Genomic DNA, 21,369 nt, shown 5'->3' on the forward strand with positions numbered 1-21,369 from the left:
TACTTGAGTCTGAGTTTTACGTCCAAGTAAAACTGTCCCCCCGCTTCTTTATATGCTACCTCCATGCCTGCCCTTTCTTTGACAGATGATAAATGTCCTGAGAAGCGGTCCTCTTTCTCTGTCAGACATTGTAAATTAGAGGTCCTCCAGTTGTGGTCCCCAGACTAGCAGCGTCAGCATCACCTGGAACTTTCCAGAAATGCAGCTGGTTAGAAGTGCAGCATCACCCCAGACATACTGGATCAGAAACTCTAGGAGTGAGCCCAGCAATCTGTGTTTTAACAAGCACTCCAGGTGACTCTGGGCTCAAGTCTGAGAGCCACTGTTGTGAGTTGTTCCCATCTAGAATGGGGAAAGGAGGAGGGAGAGGAGTTGGGCAGGTGCCCCAGGGAGAAGTGGGCCTCACCTGCCAGCCAAGTTGGCAGGCGATGTGAGCCTTCATAGGACACAGCAGGGACTTTCTTTGTTTCTCTCCTCTTCCGTTCTCCATGGATCAGCTCTCTCCTTCCTCAGAAAGGGACTGAAGTGCTCTCAGGATCTCCCCCAATTCCCATCCCCTCTCTACCCCACGACCAGCCTGCTTAGAATCTCTTCTTTTGGGGGAATAGCAGAGTGGGGAAAGGAGGATGGCACTTTTACATTCCCTCATGTCACAATGAACCAACGTGATATTTCCAAAAAAGGCTGGCATTGAGAACCCCAGCTTAGCGTTTCAAAACCCGACAGGCCCTGCAGCTAGTAAGTGCATGTGAAGCACTTAGAACAGCACCTGGTTCATCATGAGTGTTCACTGTACGTAGGAGGTTATGGTGTTGGTGGTGATTTCTGCAAGGGCCAGATTTATCCATAGAGGGGGCCTGGGTTGGCATCCAGAAGCAGTTACTGTTTGCACCGACTGAGTGGTTGCTATGTTAAGAAGACTGCCAGCTGGAGAGAGATCTTGATCTTGAAAGCTTTCACAGGCAAGTGAGGCTTCTGGAAGACAATGCCCTAACTGTGAGGATGGTCATCAGCTGAGCTGCTGTGGGCCTGTCCACACTTGCTTCAGGATCCCGGCTAGGATCCGTTTTTGGTGCAACAAGCATGGGGGGAGGGGCTAGAAACATCAAGCAAATCAAAGAGGCCTTCTAGGGCCTTTTCAGTAAGAATTTAGTCCAAAATGCAAGGGGTCGGTGGGTGGTTACATGATAGAAGACTGCTAGTTTGATGCTGGCCATGATCGTGGGAACCTCTGAGCAAGCACGAGGGTGCAGGTCAGAAAGGTGGTGGGGCCCCAAGACGCACAGGCAGATCAGATCACTGTTACAGGAGGCCAGTGACTAGAGTCAGATTTGCAAGGCTCACATGAGAGTTCTTAGAACCAATTTTTATTTATTTATTTATTTATTTATTTATTTATTTTTTTTTTTTTTTTTGGTCATAGAAATGCCATTTTGCATCCTGATATAGTCAGCAGAGCGCCCCTTGTCGATATTAGGAGAATGAGGGGAGAGAGGCAGGAGAAGGGAAGAGGAGTGAAGAAAGAGGAAGGAAAGGAGTCAGGGAGGAGTATGGAAGAAAAGGGGAGGAGGATGGAAGAAAAGGGAAGGAGAAGACAGAAGGGAAGGGGAGGAAGGAGGGAGTGAGGTAGGGGACAAGGGGCTGGAGGAGAAGGAAATGATGACTGCTGATGCCAGTGTGTCTACTGATTTCCAAGCCCTGTCCTCCATGGTTTGCATGTGCTTTCTCATTTAGTTGTCAGAATTATGAGATTTGGTCTTGGAAGAGTCTAGAGGAGAAGAGTCTCATGCCTAACTCAAAATTAGCTTACAATGAACTTTTTCTGCCTTAGAGCCAAGATCTGAGGGAACCAAATCAATTTAATCTACTCTAATGATGCAAGTTGAATGCAGATGGAATCACTACGTATAAGGGTAGCTATGGAAGGGGAAGAAGCCCACTAAGGTGTTCTGACTCCAGCAGATGAAAGCTGCTCCTCCAGAGTCTGAAGCCCCTTAGCCGGATTCTCAAACTCATATGCCTATAGGGGTTGGGAAGATGAGTGCAATGTGCTAAATGGGCCTGTTAGAAGGTAATACAGGCAACAGACACTTGGCTTCAATGCCAGGAGGTAATAGGGAGGAGTGCAGATTGTGGCAAAATGGAGCCCACATGCCACTCTCCAAAGAGGCAACACTCCCCAGTTCTGGACTGTTTTGTCATATGTCATGGGGAAGTAGCCTCTGTGTTGCTGGACCTGCTGATTTTTCACCAGAAGCAGACATCCTGTGTTCAGGCAACATTCAGTGGGCCAAGAAAAAGCATCTGCAGGCTGTGTCTGCCCTCAGATTTACTGCAGTGCAGTTGTATATTTTCCTGTGTTGTGAACAGAAGATTGATCTCTTACCTGCGTCCCTTTCTCTTTTCAGGCCATTACATTTATGTGGACACCTCCTTTGCCAAGCAAGGGGAGAAAGCTGTGCTGCTAAGTTCTGACCTACAGGCTGAGGAATGGAGCTGCCTCCGATTGGTCTACCAGATAACCACGTCCTCGGGGTCTCCATCAGTTCCCAGCCGGCTGAACCTCTATGTGAGATACGAAGATGAAAGCTTTGATCGCTTGCTTTGGTCAGCCAAGGAACCTTCAGACAGCTGGCTCATAGCCAGCCTGGATTTGCAGAACAGTCCCAAGAAATTCAAAGTAGGTGGAATTCAGGTGCAGGGCTTGTTATTTGGCTTTATGTTATGCTGAGATCTTATGAAAACTTCTGCCATTGAAGTTAGATATCTCCTGTTGTTAGGATGTGATGTTTTACAGGAAATGCATCATAGAATAATATATAAATTCCTTTTCATATTCTTTTCATTATAGGCCATTACAAGATATTGAATATAGTTCCCTGTGCTATACAGTAGAACCTTGTTATTTATCTATTTTATATACAGTAGTTTGTATCTGCAAATCCCGAACTCCCATTTTCTCTCTCCACTCTCCCCTCTCCCCACTGGTAACCATGTTTTCTGTCTATTTAAGTGGGACTTCTGTAAGAACCTAAATGGGGCTCAAACCAACCTCTTCAATGGAAATTTATTTTCCAGTAAGCTTTAGGGAACATTTTCATTTCTTACAATTTTGTTTCATCCTCCTAATTTGTGTGTAGCATGTGCTTACGTTATCTTCCTAATGGTTTGTTTGCTATAAATTTTGAACAAAACATTAACTATAATAAAAAAATGAAAATATATTGAAAGAGGACACCTTGCTCACCTCAAAGTTCTGAGAAGATGTGTATGCCTTTGTATACATGCATGCACATACACACACATGCCTTCTTTTAATAAAGTCCACCATCTAATAGCAATTAGCTGAGACAGACAATCTCATTTTGCCTTGATTTGCTGAAGAGCTCCTGACTGTAACTGAAACACTGAACAAGGACATGGGGTGTTTTGAAGTCTGACTCTCTTCTCCACATGTGTTGTGCAGATTTTAATAGAAGGTGTGCTTGGACAGGGAAATACAGCCAGCATTGCACTCTTTGAAATCAAGATGACAACTGGCTACTGTATTGGTGAGTGGGTTTCTTTTTCATTGTGGCAGAACGTGAAGCTTTTCTGAAAATCTACTGTTGCCAGAGGGAATTGAATCAATCCTAAAGGCAGAGTAGTTTATAAACTACACTGCTTAATGAATTTTGAATTTTGTTCATTTGAATGTCATTTGTAGTTTTTCAGTCTTGAGCATAGGAAGGCCCCTTAGAGTTTGCCTGGCCTGGCTGGGTTAATGAAAAAAAAGTAGGTGCAGTAACTGTCACCTGAGTTGCCGCCTTAACCTCAACATATTCTAATACAAACAATGTCCAGTTTGCTGCAAATTCAGCTTTTTGTAGCATTTGCCAGAAAAGCGGGCATCGTATTGCTTCTGTGTTACCTCCTTTCCCCACTTTGCTCCATTTCTCTCTTACACACCATTGCTCCTTCTTGGTAATCACATTGTCACTTAGATTCCACTTGAACAGGGTTGGTTAGCAGCCTGTGATGTGCCAGCTTCTGAGAGGCGTACAGAGAAGACACTCACCTTCTATTTGTCTCCTGCTGAAGCTGTTTCTATATACGATCAGTTCTGCTGGAGAAGGACAAGGCTTGCTGTGGAGATGCAGGGAGGAGGGGAGGAAGTCGGACAGGACTGATACAGGAGAAACATTTGAGCCAGAGTTTCAAAGAGTAGAATTCTGGCAGGTGGAGGAGCAGGGCAGGAAGGAAAGCACTGTCTGGATGGACCTCAGTGGGGAGAAAGCACAGAGCGGTCCCGGCAAAGGCAAGAGGCTGAGTAGTGTTTGAAGTGAGAATCAGGACTGCTAAGGGACTCCATTACACGAAAGAGTCTAGATCCCAGCTGTGGAGCTCGGATTCCTGAATTCTGTGGTTGGGAGGCGCTAAAAGTCAGTCAGCGGGGAAGATGCCTGCAGCTGCATTTTCAGATGATGAATCCGGTGGCCACATGGAAAATGAGTTGAAAATATGTAAGAGATAGAAAACCCCACTAGGATGTGATTGTGACCTTACCGAGGCAACATAACTAGGGTCTAAAATTGAGGTCAGCAGTTGGGAAGGTATAGCACAGTAGTAGAGTGCATTCCTAGCATGCAGGGGATCCTGGGTTCAATCCTCAGTACCTCCATTAAAAAATAAGGAAGTAAATAAATAAACCTAATTACTTCCCCACCCCAACCCCAAAATAAAATAAAATAAAATTGGGGTTGGCAGTGGGGTAGGAAAAAAGGTGGTAGATTTGACAGATTTTTCAGCACTGACAGTACTTGGAGGCTGAATGGCTCTGGAGAGGAAAAGAAAGGGGAGTCACAGAGGATTCTAAGCAAAAAAGAGCCTGTGCTAATTCCGAGTCTCGCTTCTCTTGTTTGACCTGCCAGTGATGATGCTAATGGAAGTGAAAGAAAACAGACTGGAATTGTGACCATTTTCTGCAGATACAATGAGTTTAGACTGTGTCTCCTTCCTTGAGCCTCCCTGCAGCATCTTAGTGCTGGCTGCTTGGGTCTCGGACACACCACAGACTTGAGTCCGACACACCTGGTGGAGCGCCACCTGCTGGCTCGGTCCACACGCTGCGCCCCGCAGCCTCTCACTTGCAAAATGGGGATAAAATACTTCCCTTATAGGATTGTTGTGAGTACTAAAAGATCATGGATATGGAGGTGATTGTCACAGTCCTGGGCACTCAAAAATGTTCATTTCCTTTCTTCAAATTATTTGATGACTTCTTGTTTGTTTGAAAAACAAAAAGAGTGCTGATTGATTGATTGATTGATTGATGAAAGATTATTGTTTTTTAAGTTTTATTTTTCTTAATGGAGGTGCTGAGAATTGAACCCAGGACTTCATGCATGCCAAGCACATGCTCTATCACTGAGCTACACACTCTCCTTGAGTGTTGATACTTTTATCCTGTTGACCTGGGTGATCTCACTCTCACGTCACCTTTCTTTCTGTGCACTATCTTTGCTTCTCTTGTTTCCTCCTCTGTAAAATGAGGTTAATAATAGTACATACCTCATGGGGTTGTTTGAGTATTAAATAAATTAATACATTTAAAGTGCTCGGAATAGTGTCTGGCACATTGAGAAATAACTGGCTTTTTATTTTACTCTGCGGCAGCCTTTGGCACCAAATATTGGGCAATGGTTGGCGAATGCTGAGTGGAAAATTTGGAAATGAAAACCTTAAAAATGTTCAATGCTTGCTAATGCAAAAGCACAGTGATAACTCTAACAGTCGGAATCCTGGCAGGAAAGTGAAAACAGAGTACATTCAACCTGAGTAGTTTGAGGAAAACTCACTAAAGGGACTGCAAAGGTGTGGGCAGGTGAAGGAAACCAGCCAAAGATAGAGTAGTAATCCAGCACTAGTCAGAGTGATGACTCAGGAACCATCAACATCTTTAGGTCTGCAGGGGCAAGGGAGGAGGGGTTTCCAGAACCTGGGGACAGTAGCTGTGTGGTCCCTCAATAAAGGGACACAGCCAACTCGCGGCAACCTGGCAGGGAGGGAGCTGGAGGAATAAACACCCCCAACTCGTTCTCCTTCTACTTTCCATTGGTCAAATTCAGTGGGAAGCCAGAAGGCAGGGAAGCCCATACAAGTCCATACAGGGCAACCTCTGGAGGATGGAGCAGGGTGGGAAAAGGTGGGTGGATATGGAGATGACCAACACAATCATCCTTCACATTTTCAATTGGTCATTATGGACATCAGTGGAGGAACTGGCTTATGAGTTTCTTGTTCCCACTAAAGGAGTCTGTTGACTGGGAACAATTTATCTGTGCAAACATGGCGATGCTACTGAAAAGGGGAAGGAAGTCTCCTTGTTGTCTCTTTTTTTCCCACTTAGTAGCTGCAGAAGGACCCCTGGCCTAAGATATTCCTGTGCCAACTATTCTGACTGGGTTCTTGCTTATAAGAAAAGTAGAGGATTTTAGTGTCTAAAAACATGCCCCTTAGCCTTTAGCTAGTATCTAGTCTGCCATCAAGGGAGAAGGGGATGGGGGACTGTGCTACCAGAAAGGTGGTGGATAAAATTTCTGGAGCTAAGAGCACAGCTCTCAACAGTGCTTTGAAACAGAGTTGGCTGATACACGAGGCACTAACCCTGTGCCTGGCACTGTGCGGGCGTCTGTCCACACTTACAACAGCCCCATGCGGGGGAGGGGGTGTTCTGCCCATTTCACATATAAGGAAATGGAGGCTAAGAGAGTCATACTGCAAACCACATGGCTAGTGAGAGGAAGGGCCACAATCCAAAGAAGCAATGATGGATTATAGTCACTCTTCTATACAGGATCTCTCTTCTTGACCAACATCGTCCAGGGGTCCTGGTACGAAGGTCCCAGTGGTCAAAGGGAGTGAGAAACATATCTGAATATCTAAGAGCACACTGCAGTGGGTCTGGGTGTACACAGGCATAACTGCATCTCTGCGAAGTGTCTTTTCATTCCTCTTCTGCCAGAATGTGACTTTGAAGAAAATCATCTCTGTGGCTTTGTGAACCGCTGGAACCCCAACGTGAACTGGTTTGTTGGAGGAGGAAATATTCGGAACTCCCATTCCGTTCTCCCGCAGGATCACACCTTCAAGAGTGAACTGGGTGAGCTGGGGACAAGTGGAGTCCCTTTTCCAGGATAACTGTTTGCGTCATTTCCCCTGCTTTGGCCTGACTGTGCCTCTGTCCACAGAGAAGGAGGGAGAGAGAGGAGGGTGAGTCGGGACCAAGAACCTGGTGGAAGAGGAGGGAAGAGTAAGCCATGAGCTAGCGACAGCTGCAGACGTGAGCTCTATAACTCAGGAGAAGGCCACCTAGTTAAAGGCTTTGCTTTTTTTTTTTTTTTTAGTCCTTATTTTTTATTGAAGTGTAGTTGATTTACAATGTTAGTTTCAGGTGTACAGCAAAGCAATTCAGTTGTACATATCCACAAAGACATGTATATTTTCAGATTCTTGTCCATTACAGCTCACTACAAGAAGTTGAATATAGCTCCCTGTGCTATACAGTAGGTCCTTGTTTATCTATCTTATACATGTTAATGTTTAAGGCTTCTCTTCACTTGTGACCTCGTCTTGCTGTTTTGCCATTTCCATATTATGCTTTACTTCCCTGTGTTTGTTGTTCAATACTTCTTATTTCTAAAGACAAGGCTGGAATAACTCTAGGTTTCTTTTCATTGAAAATAGATTGAATGATGGGAACAAGTCCTTCCAAACCTCCCAAGGGGTGGGGAGGTGAGCCAATACCAACCATGAGTCCTGCATGTGGTGTCTAACAGGGCCCCCTAGCGACCAAGTGGGCTGCTGCTCTGCAGGGGAAACGGAGAGGAGAGGTTGTCAGTGAGAAGTGGACGTGGAGGAGGAAGTCTCACAGAAGGGGGACGAGGGTGAGGGCTTGCTCCCCAGTGGTTTATGGCAGCTCTCACCTGGACGTTGGTTGAGAGCATAAAAGCCTAGGTCTCCCCACGATTGCAAGACATTCTCGTCCTCAATTCTAAGTTCTTGTTGACTTATGAGAAGATTCTGGTGACTAGCTTTCCATCAAGAACAGAATAGGAATGTTGGTCCTGCGGCAAACAGTAGCTTTTCCCCTTTCAGTCCTTTGCCATGTGGATATTGAGGTGATCTGCTCAGTCCCAATAAATTGCTGCTGCTGATGGTGTGTCCCCTCAGTTGCCTGAAAACATGACAACTTTTTATGTTCTTTACTTCATTCCTCATTCACTGTAGTTTCTCTTCATATGAATATTTTTTAACCATGTCTCCAACTTTTTTTTAAGTGTCCATCCTGCAGCTTATCTTGGCTCTGGGCAGTCTTTATCCTGTCCTGATTGTTCTCTTTGGTCCTGTCCTGTCTCCTTTATATCCAGGGTCTCACATTCAGTTTCCTAAAGGAGTCAAGCAGATGGTATAAAGAGAGTGACATGTCAGCTGGGTGAGGACTGTGGCAAACTAGAGAGCCCAGACCGTGTACAAAGAATACTCAGCTTCAGTTAATTGCTGCCATGTGAGATTGTAAGTCCAGGGGGCCAGATCTTTCGATTTTCTGAGAATAATCAGGAAGGCAGAGGTTTTATGTGAAATTTCCCCCAATTTTTTAAGTTGGTGAATAGACCAAGAAAACACATCTTTAGGTCAGACCCAGTTATCTAACTTCTGCTTTGCAAACTTTTGTTTTGTATGTTCCTTTTCTTTTTCAACATATTCAGGTTTCATAGAGCAAAATGTTTATAAGTAACTGTATAGAAGAAAGGTTGGATTCTCTCATGACTTACCTGTTTAAGACAAAGCCAACTTTGGATCTAGCATTTTTGTTCATTTGACCCTGTATTAGGTATGACTGGAAAAATGGCAATTAAAATGACAATAGCTCCTGCCCAGTTTCAAGGAACATACATTCGAGAAAGAGAAAAAGATGTCTACCACAAAGGGATGTGAGACAAAGTAGTATGTGCTGAGTGTTTTAAAAGTGCTCCCTACCCAAAAATAAGAAAAAAGAAAAAAAAATGTGCTGGATATTCAGACAAGAGGGATCCTGCTTGGATCCTCTGAAAACATGATGAGAGAAATCAAGTATATTTGGAGGTTGGGCATGATTTTGACAGACAGAGGTAAGAGACGGCAGGAGCAACAAAACATGGTGATAATTGCGAGGGGTAGCTGAGGGAGAGATGCGACTGAGAAAGCAGTGAGAAGGGAAAATTCTAAAAGGCCTTGAATGCCAGGAAAGAGATCTTAACTTTATTCTACTGACCATGGGAGGCCATTGGAGGTCTTTGAGAAGAGAGATGCAATCGCAGCAATGTTTTAGCTTGATTAACCAGATGGGGAATATCTCAGTGGATGGAGGATTGAAACGTAGAACAAGAGAACAAAAAATGCCCCAGGTGCATCTGTAGTCACTTACATATGGAATTGAGATTGGAAGAAAGACAAAAAAAAGTTTTCCTTCTTTTCAAAGTAAGGTTTAGCACTTTTGGAGAATGACAAAAGATTTGAGTTTCTACATATATATCCATATTTTGATCCTAAAGACACACAACCCTCCACTTGGGGCCACTGTGGGACCCACACTTAAAATGAGTGTTAATGTGTTGAGTGGATGATAACCTGCCATGACAGATTAACCCATGTATCTGTATAGGTATTTTAATTGACAATTGGGTTAAGTCAAAACAGTATAATGTTACTCCCTCTTCAAACCTTTGTTTAAATGAATAAAACAACTAACAATGTGTTGGGGGTTTCAAAATGAAATGCCAGATGACATTTTCTTAATTTATGGAAATAGGCTGATTTTGAGACTGTTTTCTATCATATCTTAAAATCCTAGTGCAAAGAGGAGAGAAAATCTTGAAAGACTAATCATTAAAATTGCAATAACCCTTTGTGTCCTTATCACAGAGGTACAAGCTTAAGTATGGGGAAGTGTCAGAGAACTTTTCCCAAATCACTTAAAAATTAGTTCCAAAGTCAGATCCTCTGGGTAAGCAATGTCATAATCTAATGACTGTTTGTTCAATGCATCACTTTTCATTCTCAGTGATGGTGAGGACTAGCTGTCTGGGAGAACACATATGTCTTGAGAGAGAACACACCTGCGGACTAGTGTCAAATCATCCATTTGACTATGTTGCATGAGTGTAATCCATCCTTTAAAGAACATATCACCCCTAGTTCTTCCTCAATCTCATTTGTGACCACAGAACATTCTGACCATATTTGCATCAACAAGGGACAGAGAAGGAGAATCAGGCTAGGAGTCAGAAGGCTTGTGCTCCAGACCCACTCATCAGAGCACTGTATTACTGTGGGTGATTAGCAGACATTTGGTCTTGTCTAGACATTTGATCCATGCCTTAAGATCTTTGAAATTTAGTCCTCTCCGAAACATCCATAAGCATATTTGGTCCATGCCAGATGGTTTTGGACAGAACCAAATATCAAGGACCTTTGGTGTGGACCTAATATCTCCATGGACATTTTGAATAGGACCAAATGCCCTGCAAGGCTTTGGGTAATCCCTTAACTTCTCAGGCTCTTTATTGGCCTGTTTCCAAATGAAGAATTTGAATTCCGTATTCCCTAAGATGCCTTTGAGTTCTAATATTTTATTCTTCTCTCTTTACCTAATGCTATACATCAAATTTATACATCAAAATCTCCAAATTTACCACCCAGTGAGATCTATTTCAAAAACGCTTTGGATCCCTCCTGAGAATATATAAACATACTGCATTTGGAATTAGAAAAAGAAAAAGGAGGAGTAAAGGGACTGAGGAATGAGAAAAAGAGGACCTGGCTTTTCTAATATCTTGACCAGGAGATTTTCTAACATCCGCACCCAGAGATAAGTATGATGATGTGACCATCCCGAGGAACACTGTGACTTGGTGGTAGCCGGTGCGTCACCCCTGCCATAGGCACTCGCCTCTCTCCTCTCCACTCCCTCTCCCCACCCCATCTTCTCTCAATTTTTCCTATCTTTCCTCTTTTTCCTTGGCTATTCTAAAACCCGCCCCCAAAGGCAGGCAGCTTTGCCTACCTGCACTGCTTAGTTCCCTGATGTCAATACCAAGGCCTAAAGAAGTGGGTGCCCCTGTGCCTGAAGGGAGGGAATCTAGGGAGAATTTTACCTCCCTTCCAGCAATCCACCAGATTCTGTAGTCACCCTGGTCAGAGTCTGAACAGCTGAATGAGGCTCCTTCATGGATCACTCATTCATTCATTCAACAAACACATACTAAGCACTCTTTATACGTCAGGTATTCTTGCATATCCTGGTGGTACAAAAACAGTCACCAACCTCAAAGAGATCATAGGAACGAACTCTTCCAAAGTGCTGTTCCCAGGAATACCAGTACTTGAGTATAATAATCTTCATACAAATATAGCCCTTCTTCTGATCAAATAAATTGGGGAAGCCCTGAACAAAAGAAAGCTAAACAGATTCCTTTATTTCAGGACTTCTCAGTGCCTTTAATATAGTTCTGTGTTAATGTATACAATGGTATTTCTCAAAATATTCAAATACTGAAATGCTATGTAAACATGCACAGTGATGTGTGATTAATAGAGGAATGAAATAAGTGATACAGACCACAGAAAAGTGAAAGACTGCCTAGGTGTTGGGAGTTCAGGGAATGCTTTCTGCAGGAAGTAATATCAGAGCAGGAATTTGGCAAGACGGATAAGGAGAAAATAAGTGCAGCATATGCAGAGGTGGCAGGCATGAGAGTGGACGGGTTGTTTGACCTTTGGGGAGTCTTTGAGAATGCTGGGGTGTATGCTGGTGGCAGAGGATGCCCTAAATCCTAGGTTATGTTTCTGCTTATGACCTGCAGGAAGCCTGGATGCCCACATTCCACTGCCTTCTCCCAACCCTTCTCTATTTCACTTCAACCTCTCTTCAACTTATGGAGTGATTATTTGTGCAGTCCTTAGCCAACACACACACACACACACACACACACACACACACACGCACACACACACACACACACTCACTCATACTCCTCATGCCCAGACTCCTATGTAAGTTATGTAAGACTTCCCCCTTCAGAGGATAGGGCTAAAAAAAGATGACTTCTAAATACTCTAAAATGTTTTATTTGAAAAGCTCTCTGCTCATATGACTCAAAGATTTGACCAGGATCACTCTTCAGGGGGAAATCCTCATGCTCTAAACAAGAGAGAGGTTACCTTCCTTATTACACTTGCCTTCTATGGGTGTATTGATTTTCCCTAAGCTCCATTAATTTGGGTGGCAAAGTAAAGATTCAGTGGTTCAGATGTCTGCCCACAGAAGCAGATTTTGCTCTATGTAAACACATCCCCTGTCCGTTTGTATCCTTGAAGCAGCTGATGCCTTTGCTTTTGGGTGAAAACTGGAGAAGCAAAGAGCAGGGCCAAGGGATGCTGTGTGCCTGCTCAGAAACTTCAGAGCTGCCGAGAGGGTTGGAGAAAGTCTTCCCTGGGGCCTCTGGCCTCTGCGGTGTAGAAAAGGGAAATAGCGAATGTAATATCTGAAAAATATGATGTGAATATATGTTTTCCTTCGTTTGGCTGGGTGGTTTTAACTGCCCCAAACAGTGAGTCAGATTTTTCAGATGAGCCCTTTGTCTCCAAATTCTTATCTAATGGTGGAAATGACTAAAATAATGTAGTAAGATTATGGCGGGGCATCTTTGGAATACTGGAAGGGATGGGATATTGTCTTCCTTTTTCCTACTCAATTCTGTTCTTTTTTTTTTTTCTTAATTGAGGTATAGTCCATTTACAATGCTGTGTCAACTTCTGGTGTACAGCATAATATTTCAGTCATACATATACATACATACATTCCTTTTCATATTCTTTTTCATTATAGGTTACTACAAGATATTGAATATAGTTCCCTGTGGTATACAGTAGAAACTTATTTATCTTTTTTATGCATAGTAGTTAATATTTGCAAATCTTGAACTCCCAGTTTATCCCTTCTCACCCCTTTTCCCACTGGTAACCATAAGACTGTTTACTATGTCTGTGAGTCTGTTTCTGTTTTGTAGATGAGTTCATTAGTGTCTTTTTTCTTTTTTTAGATTCCACATATGAGTGATATCATATGGTATTTTTCTTCCTCTTTCTGGCTTACTTCACTTAGAACGACAATCTCTATCCATCCTACTCAATTCTGATGCATCACATATGGACTTTTTCCCTTTGTTAATATTTTATCAAATGAAACAAAATCTTTCAGGGGATAACCTACTGACAGCTCAGATTATTTCTGCTTCTTACCTGCCTTAGCAAAAGGAAGATATTGCTAGAAAGATAATGAGGGAAATCTGTTTCCTTGGTGAGATTTTAAAAATCAGATCTACATATGGTGCCACTGTAGGAGCTGAACAAGGTTTCAAAATGTAAAATAAGGTCAGAGTTGTTTTATTACATCAAAGACTATGAGATGGATGGAGCATCTTTCTGTAACTCATGACACTTTTCTCATTTTGGTTCAGATTGAGTTCAAGCATCATCTTAACCGCACCCATTCATTCGTTCTCAGCATTGATCCATTTGGTTCATTGCAGAAGCACTCAGTAGAGAAGTAACTTTATTAATTTTCTTACTTTTGCCTTTGTGCACTCTCTGCTGGGTCTCCTCTCTCTGTCCTTGGATGACTTTACCCTGGCTTTCCAGGCACTTTCAGGTATTAACAAGCAGCCTCGTTTTTGAGGATTAAGTTCGTCAAGGCAAAACTCCAATTTCTCAGCCAGTTCAAATCCTCCCCCAGACCAGAGCACAGAGCAGCAGGAGAGAGAAGGGACTGGGCTTTGTTTCTTCATACTTCTTCCCTTTGCTTTTTCTTCCTCTTCCTCCCTCACTGTGCTGTGTCTAGCTCCTCTAGGGTTGGGGAGGGAGGATGGGGGGAACAGAAATGGAAGGGAAGAGGACAACAGGCTGGATGTGACCAGTGCTGTTTAATCTGGAGTCGATGCTCTTCACACTGTAGGTGGCCAAATGCTGGTCATTCCTCTCCTGACTAGTGACAGGGGTGTGCCCTGACTGGCTATCTAAGAATCCCCCCAAGGGCCTGTTAGGAGGCACACCCCACTGCCCCTTTCTGTTGGGGTACCACCATGCCTACGGTCCTCTAGCCCAGCTACCTCCTGACTTGCCCACTTAGGCTTGGGGAAAACTCAGGTCTTTGTCCCATCAGTCTCTGGAAGTACAGCTCACTGGCAGCAAAACCCTTTCTCTCCCTTCTGCCTCCACGAGTCCCTACAGCCTCGTGCTGTACGCAGCCTCTGTACCCGACAGATTCCGGTCATCACTGACTAAGTTCTCCCAATAACCCTGCCACCCTCCTCTCAAGGCCCAATGCAATCGCAGGACACAGAAACTTCTGCAAGTGTGGGTGGGGATGAGGTTAGAGGGTAGTTTCCATCCCCTGCCCTCTCTGCAAGTGGTTCCCCTAAGCCCTTTCCCTTGGATCAGGGTAGGAAAGGGGAAGTGGTCCCCTCTTGTTCCCTTGGGAGGTCAAAAGGAAACACATGACAGCGCAGCTCCGTGACAACTCTCTAGGAAGAAACTCTGTCTCCAATCTCTCTGGTCCCTCCTTGGCCTCATATATACAGGCTGGAGGTGTGAAGTGATCTAAATCTCGTAGAGCTGGCTTAGACGCCAAGTCTGCCACAAAGCAGTGCATTCAACACAGATGGTCTAGCACCAGTCTTTAGAAAATAGAGGTACTTGGCGCCCATTGTTCTTGGCACTGAGGTCTTAGCAGAAACTAGGAGAAGCCTCACTTCATGTCCTGTATAGTCAGACTGTATACAGTAAAACTTACCAAACCCTTGGAACTCAGTGTTCGTAAGGATAACTGCCGGATCTGTAGACTGGGAGAGCAGGCACGATAACTTGCTGCCTCCAGGCGTTGTCTCCTCATGGTGGCCACAGACCAGCTGGCATGTTTCCTCAAACCAGATTTGCCCCCTTACCCAGGAGACAGCTTGTCCAGACAACCATGACACAGATGCGGACATCGCAACGGGAGCACAAACGTGGCCAGCGGGGCCGAATCACAGCTGAGTCAGAGGATGCCTTTGGCATCGCTGCCAAGCCAAGGGCAATCTTTGTGGAATGCCGGTTAGCCAGACTGTTTGAAAACAAAAGTTCAGGAGCTGCCCTCAAAGTTCTTTTCCTAATTTGACGAGAAATGGCTAACTACCGAGGGCCACTGGTTCCATATGGAAAGTTGAGCTAACACAGAAGTCTGCAGCAAGAAAGGAGGAAAGTCCTCTTCAGAAGCTGGTGTACTCGTGGTGTCACTGCAGGCATTATGCTGGGGGTGGAGGTCCATTGGGGGTCGGTGGGGAACAGGGCTGAGCTTTGGCTGGCATCCCCCAGAGTTTTGATCTTCCAACCAGATCCCCAACGATTTGGTTGATTACAGGATCCTTTTCACCTAAGATCTATCTGTACCTAGTTTCATCTACTCAAACTTAAAGGATCTGACAAAAATTGCTTCTTTTAGAGATCCTGGCAGCTCTAGAACCTTAGACCAGTTAGGAGGGTTGACTTTATTGAGCTGGGCAGAAAAATTCTCATAATACCAGACACTGAACATAGTTTCCCAAGGACTCCAGGTGACCTTCTTCATTCCCCATGGAAAGTTACACAAAATGGTGTCTGTTCAACCCCTCCCTGAAACCACTGGCTCCTCTTCCTCAGAGCAGATCATACCCGATGACACACACTCAGCCTCCCGGGGCAGACACCTGGTGATTTCTGAATCATCTCAGCCCCTTCAACTGAGATGATAAACTTATGATGAGCTACCTTTTGTTTCCCAGTGAAAAACAGTCTTACTCATATTGTCAGTAAATAATACCCGACTTTGGCAACAAATGAATGATGGAGAGGAAGGGGGGGGGCAACGGAATGTGGTCTCGTCTAGTGGTTCTACGTGAGACTTGCTGTCAGCAGTCCTGGTCCGACTCCCAGCTGCCTCTCTGACTCACTTTGGGCAGGTCACATTGTGTTTGCTGTTGTTTTGTATCAGAAATGTGATTGTGGCTCACTTGGCTTAGTGTCTTGTGCATGGGTTGTTAATGAGGCACTTAACCGCAAATTCAGGGATGAAAATATTGTCCACACAGGAGGTGAGTAAGTAGCCTTTAAAGAATGCTATCAGATCTCTGTCAACTGTAAGAAAGACAAATTTATCATGGGACAGGGTGTGGGACATTGTTCTAAACACGGTTACGGGCACTCCAGAAATAGAATGAATAATTTCAGGTGGATTTGTGAGGTCTCCTAGATTCACTGAGAGTCTCCTGGAGTCTTTGGAGGTGCCCCTCACCCTGGGTAGACTGATTTCTCGCTTCATGGCTATGTCAGTTCGGGTCCTGCAGGAAGCAGACACTCAGCTGGGATTGGGGGAACTGTCTGTGAAAGATAAAGGGGAGAGAGCTGGAGGAGCCTGGGCCCAGGATGGTGTAGCCATTAGGCATAGAAGTCCCAGTGCCTGGGAGCCCTGACATTTTTAGGGGCCCATGAGAATATCTTAATTTTATTTATTTTAAAATCAGAAGGAAGAAAGTGAATGTAATCATAACAAATGTAAGTCCAGCCAAGGTTATGTTCATGCTTATATGAATGCAGTTATAAAATACAACTCTTAATATATTTTATGGAGAAAGAGACCCATAGCAGCGAAAGTGCCTAGCATCCCCACAGAAGTCCTAATGCACCTGGGTGGGAGAGCCTGCAGCACGGGAGGGAAGGCTGACACCAGTGACAGAGAGGGACCAGGCTGATGGGGAGTTGCTGAAAAGCCCCATGTCAGGTAGATAGGCTTAACTCTGGGACCCCCTGCTCTGCTTGGTCACTGGCTGAGGACAGCCTGGTGTGGCATGGCACACATGCTATTGTGGATCCCAAGGTGAAGCAGATGGAGGCTGAAATCAGCTGTGGTCCCTGCGGCAAGTTCATTAGCAGGAGACGTCAGGAGCCCACCTGCATGGTCCCTACAGTGAGGTATCAAGGAAACAGTGTATGATAGCGCCTCCAACCAGTTCCCCCACTGCATATCTTTAAAGAGACTCTGCTTCATTGGTGAGACAAATTACAAAGGGCATAAAGGCCTCCTCTCTGCCTTTGTTACTCACATAAGTTCTCGTGAACAGTGGCGTGTTACAGGGGTAGCTGGTTACAGGAGTTCTGCTCCAGTAAAGTGTTCCAGTCGGGGCTGTCTGGCCACCAGCAGGGCTGTGGGGGGCACTGGAGCTTAGGCGGGGGAGTCGTGGCCTTGCTTCCTTACTGATTTGTTTAGTCTGACATTTGGATTCTTCCTTTAAAATCCCTCCCCAGAGGTGGCCAAGTGGGAGCCCATCAGCTGTTTCTGGCCTTGCAGAAATGTTTATTTGGCACACACAAAGTTTAAAAAATTACGGTGGCTGGTGTTACGGGTTAAATTGTATTTCCTCAAAATTCATATGTTGAAGTCCTAACCCTCAGAACTTCAGAATGTGACCTTACTTGGAAATAAGAGTCATTGCAGATGTAATTGGTTAAGATGAGGTCATACTAAAGTAGGGTGGGCCCCAAATACAATGTGACTGGTGTCTTTATAAAAGGGGGAAATTTGGACACAGAGAGACATGCAGAGGGAGAATACCACATGAACACGAAGGCAGAGATCAGTCAGTCAAGGAATGCCAAGGATTGCCAATGCCAGAGAAGCTAGGAGAGAGGCTTAGAACAGTCTCCCTCACAGCCTTCAGAGGGGACTCTTTTTTTCCATACCTTGACCTTGGACTTGTAGCCTCTCGAACTGGGAAACAATAAATTTCTTTAGTTTAAACCACCCAGTTTGTGGTACTCTGTTATGGTAACCTTAGCAAACTAATAGAGGGGGTATCATTTAAAAATGGATAGATTTGCCATAAAAATCTGGATTTTGAGCTTCATTGGGAAAACTCTGCAGCCCCTGGCTGGATGTCAGGGCATCAGTCGGAAGTAGAGGGATGGGCTCCCAGGAATGAGCACAGGTGCATGCAAGAGGCCAGCTCTCCTTGCCACCAGCTGGTTGCTGCAGCCCAAGGATATGGGCCCCCCACTGTCAGATTTCCTGATTTTTCTGCAGAAACTTAATTTCTGCTTCTTGTTGCTGGTGAAGTATGATTTCCAACCTTGGCAGCTAGTTTACCACTCTATTTTCTCCCTGACCCACTCCACTTCAATCACATACTTGATCTGGCTGGCTCCTCCTATCATCTGAGTTTGTGATCTCTATTTATTCACAGTTGCGTGGCTTGACAAGATGATCAGACAAAATCTATTTAAGCAAGGGAGATTTTTCAGGGTGTTGAATCATTTGCTACCAGGAGAAAATGAGCGTTGAGTTATCCATCTTTCCTCTCTGCCATGTTGCAGTGAGGATTTTCCTGAGACCATAATTGTGCTTTGAATAAACATTTGTTGAGGACCTGCCACATACCAGGCAGTGTGCTAGGTGCAATGTAAGGGTCCAGTGTGTGAATGCATATATTTTTCTAATATCCTTACTGCTATTTTGCTGAGGATAAAAGGAATTGTTATAAACCAGGCACAATGTAATAAGATATTCAGCTGTATTTGTTCTGAGCTTGTAAACAGAAAGGCTGTTCTATCAAAGCTGCTTTACATAGTACTCCTTGTCACTGCAGCTCAAATAAATTTAGACAAAACTGCTAACAATAACAGTACAATATGCTGGGGAAAGCATGACACTAAAAACATTAATGTCATTACTTGTTAGGTATTGTTGAAAGTATTCAGAGTGTGCTAGGCACACACTAATCACTTCATATACGTATTCTCATTGAATACTCAGATCAACCCTGTGAGAGAAATATTTGATTCTCATTCCTCTAGAAATGAGGAAATGGAAACCCAGAAATATTCAGTAACTTGCTCAAAATCAGAGAGCTAGTAAGATATAGAGCAGGATTCAAACTCAGTTCTTTTAATGCCGAGTCCAAGCTCTCCCCATTCCATCTCATGGTTTCTCTATTCCACCAAATTGCCTCTAATGGAGGTCAGCCTCTGGGTCTGGAGGCCACGAAGGCCTTGCCAAGAGTGATACCCCAAGTTCAACCTTCCAAATCCTAAGCTTGTGTACCGTGTTGACTGGCCTACATGTTCTATTAAAGAAGTACAAATTGTCCTCTTGTTTAAATTCAAAATCTTTGTTTTACTCGAAGAACACGCAGCACAATTTTGTGTATATTGGCAAGACATGCAGGAGGGTTCCTCTGTGCAATTTTCAGAACAGATGGTATGCTTGGTATGCTCTTAGAAACCTTGTAACTCAAAGAAGGTTTGTTGGAGGGTGCCTTCTGGGGTAATGTTCTGCTTTTTTTCACAGCTGTGTTCAGCTTGTAAAAATTCAAACACTCTGTTACAGATGATACATCTACCTTTCTTTGTGTATGTTTTACTTCAATCAAAAGTAGGGGAGAGAACACAACATTGTAAAATGATTATAAATCAATAAAAAATTGTTAAAAAATAATAAAAATATTTTCTTTTCAATAAAAAAAAAAGTAGGGGAGAGAAAAAGAATGGTGCTTATCATATACTAAGCAGAGCACAGTGAACGCCAGCATTTATCTCCCAGCTGCAACATTCATCATCCCATGGCCAAATTCTTTCATCTATAACCCATTTGTTTCCTCTCTTCTATTCCCACTGGATTATTTTGAAGTAAATCCCAGAATTGCCTCCTTTCATTGGAATCCCCCGCCTGGCTTCAGCTGTGTTTTCTGTGTGATTTTCAGGCCACTACATGTATGTGGACTCGGTCTACGTCAAGCACTTCCAGGAGGTAGCCCAGCTCATCTCCCCGATGACCACGGCCCCCATGTCTGGCTGCCTATCATTTTACTACCAGCGCCAGCAGGGGAACGACCACATCTTCTCCGTGTATACTCGGGATGTGGCTGGCGTGTATGAGGAGATCTGGAAAATGGGCAGTCCGGGGAGTGCTGCCTGGAACCTCGCTGAAGTGGAGTTCAGTGCTCCGTACCCCATGGAGGTAGGTGTGCCAGCGCTGCCAGTTGCAGAAAGTGGTCGAGAAAGTAAAGTGAGGGTTTATTAAGAGATAGACAGTACGCTCTCAAGGGGAGAGCGGGAAGGCTCAGGTGAGTAGCTGTGCTGAGTTTTTTTGGCAAGCTGGTTACATAGGGTATAAAAATGAGTGGGCAGAACATTCATTGGGGAGGGAAGGGTTTGGGGTCATATTCCCTGATTTTCATCCCAACTCCATCTTCCAGAAGGGAGGAGGGATTTTTGTCCTTATTTAGTCTGGATCGGAAGTGTCATGGCGTCAGTGCATGACAGGTACTTCTAACCTGCAAGGCTAATTTCATTGTAAATGAAGGCACAATGACCAAAAGTTACATTTGGACACTGGAGATTCCTGACTTTTCCCTCCTGTCTTTGCCTGCCTCCAGGACACTTATCACCCCAAAATATGTGATTTCTTACCAGTCCTGAGGTTCCTGTGTTCCTCTGTCTGCCAAGGAACACCACTGTCCACAAGACATGGTTTCCTGCCTTTTGGCCTGTGTCCCCCTTTCTCTGCTCACGTCTAGCTGTCTGTCTGCTATAACACAGGGGTTCTACTAGGTGCGTCCGGTCTGACCGCTCTGCAGAGATGCCACCCACACCCAGGCATGGAGTTCAGGAGACACTAATCTCACACTCATTCTTTCTTTTCTGCTGTGTCTCAATCTTTATCTTCTTTTTGTCCTCCTTGGCCTCCTCCACTTTTCTCCCTTCCTCGTTCAGTACTCCCTTTTCCCTTCCTCTTTTATCACTTCATTTTTTACAAGAATTTTTTTTAATAAGGACAAATATGGAAAAGCCAGTCAACCAACTAGATTTCTTGGGCACACTCTCTCTGAACCTTACGTTGTGGTTGGGGTGAGTTCAAAAGAGGCGATCACTGCAGCACCTTCGTCGATGAGACTCACCCTTGAACTTCCATCCCTGGCAGCAGCTGTGGAGGTTTCCCTTACCTGAGGGAATACTCCTAATTTGGGAGGCCATGGGGAGGAAGACTCATTTTCTTCTTTTCTCCTTTACAGTATAAATAATGTCATAAAAGTCAGAAATAAACTTATGATTATGGCCCTAATTTGAAACAAGCCTTGGCGTCTATGAAGTTTTTTAGCTTTTTATAGTTTAAAGCTTGTTATGGTTACAAGAGTGATAAAGGTCCATTGCAGAAGAATTAGAAAATTCAAGAAGCAAAACAAACTAAAACACCCTAGGCCAGCCCTGCAAAGATAAGAACTACTA

General features: G+C 44.3%; 1 protein-coding gene across 2 annotated transcripts in view; it reads left to right on the top strand.

Moving 5' to 3' along the window:
* Positions 1-21,369, top strand: part of MAMDC2 (MAM domain containing 2) — a 139,672-nt gene that overhangs the window by 60,236 nt on the left and 58,067 nt on the right. For both annotated transcript variants that reach the window (XM_045515102.2, XM_010952754.3), the window contains exons 3-6: positions 2,409-2,680; positions 3,467-3,551; positions 7,004-7,141; positions 19,845-20,101. In XM_045515102.2, coding sequence (XP_045371058.2) covers positions 2,409-2,680; positions 3,467-3,551; positions 7,004-7,141; positions 19,845-20,101 — 752 coding nt within the window. The remainder of the gene's footprint in view (positions 1-2,408; positions 2,681-3,466; positions 3,552-7,003; positions 7,142-19,844; positions 20,102-21,369) is intronic.

The sequence above is a fragment of the Camelus bactrianus genome, chromosome 4 (assembly GCF_048773025.1).
Source record: "Camelus bactrianus isolate YW-2024 breed Bactrian camel chromosome 4, ASM4877302v1, whole genome shotgun sequence".
Lineage (NCBI taxonomy): Eukaryota > Metazoa > Chordata > Mammalia > Artiodactyla > Camelidae > Camelus > Camelus bactrianus.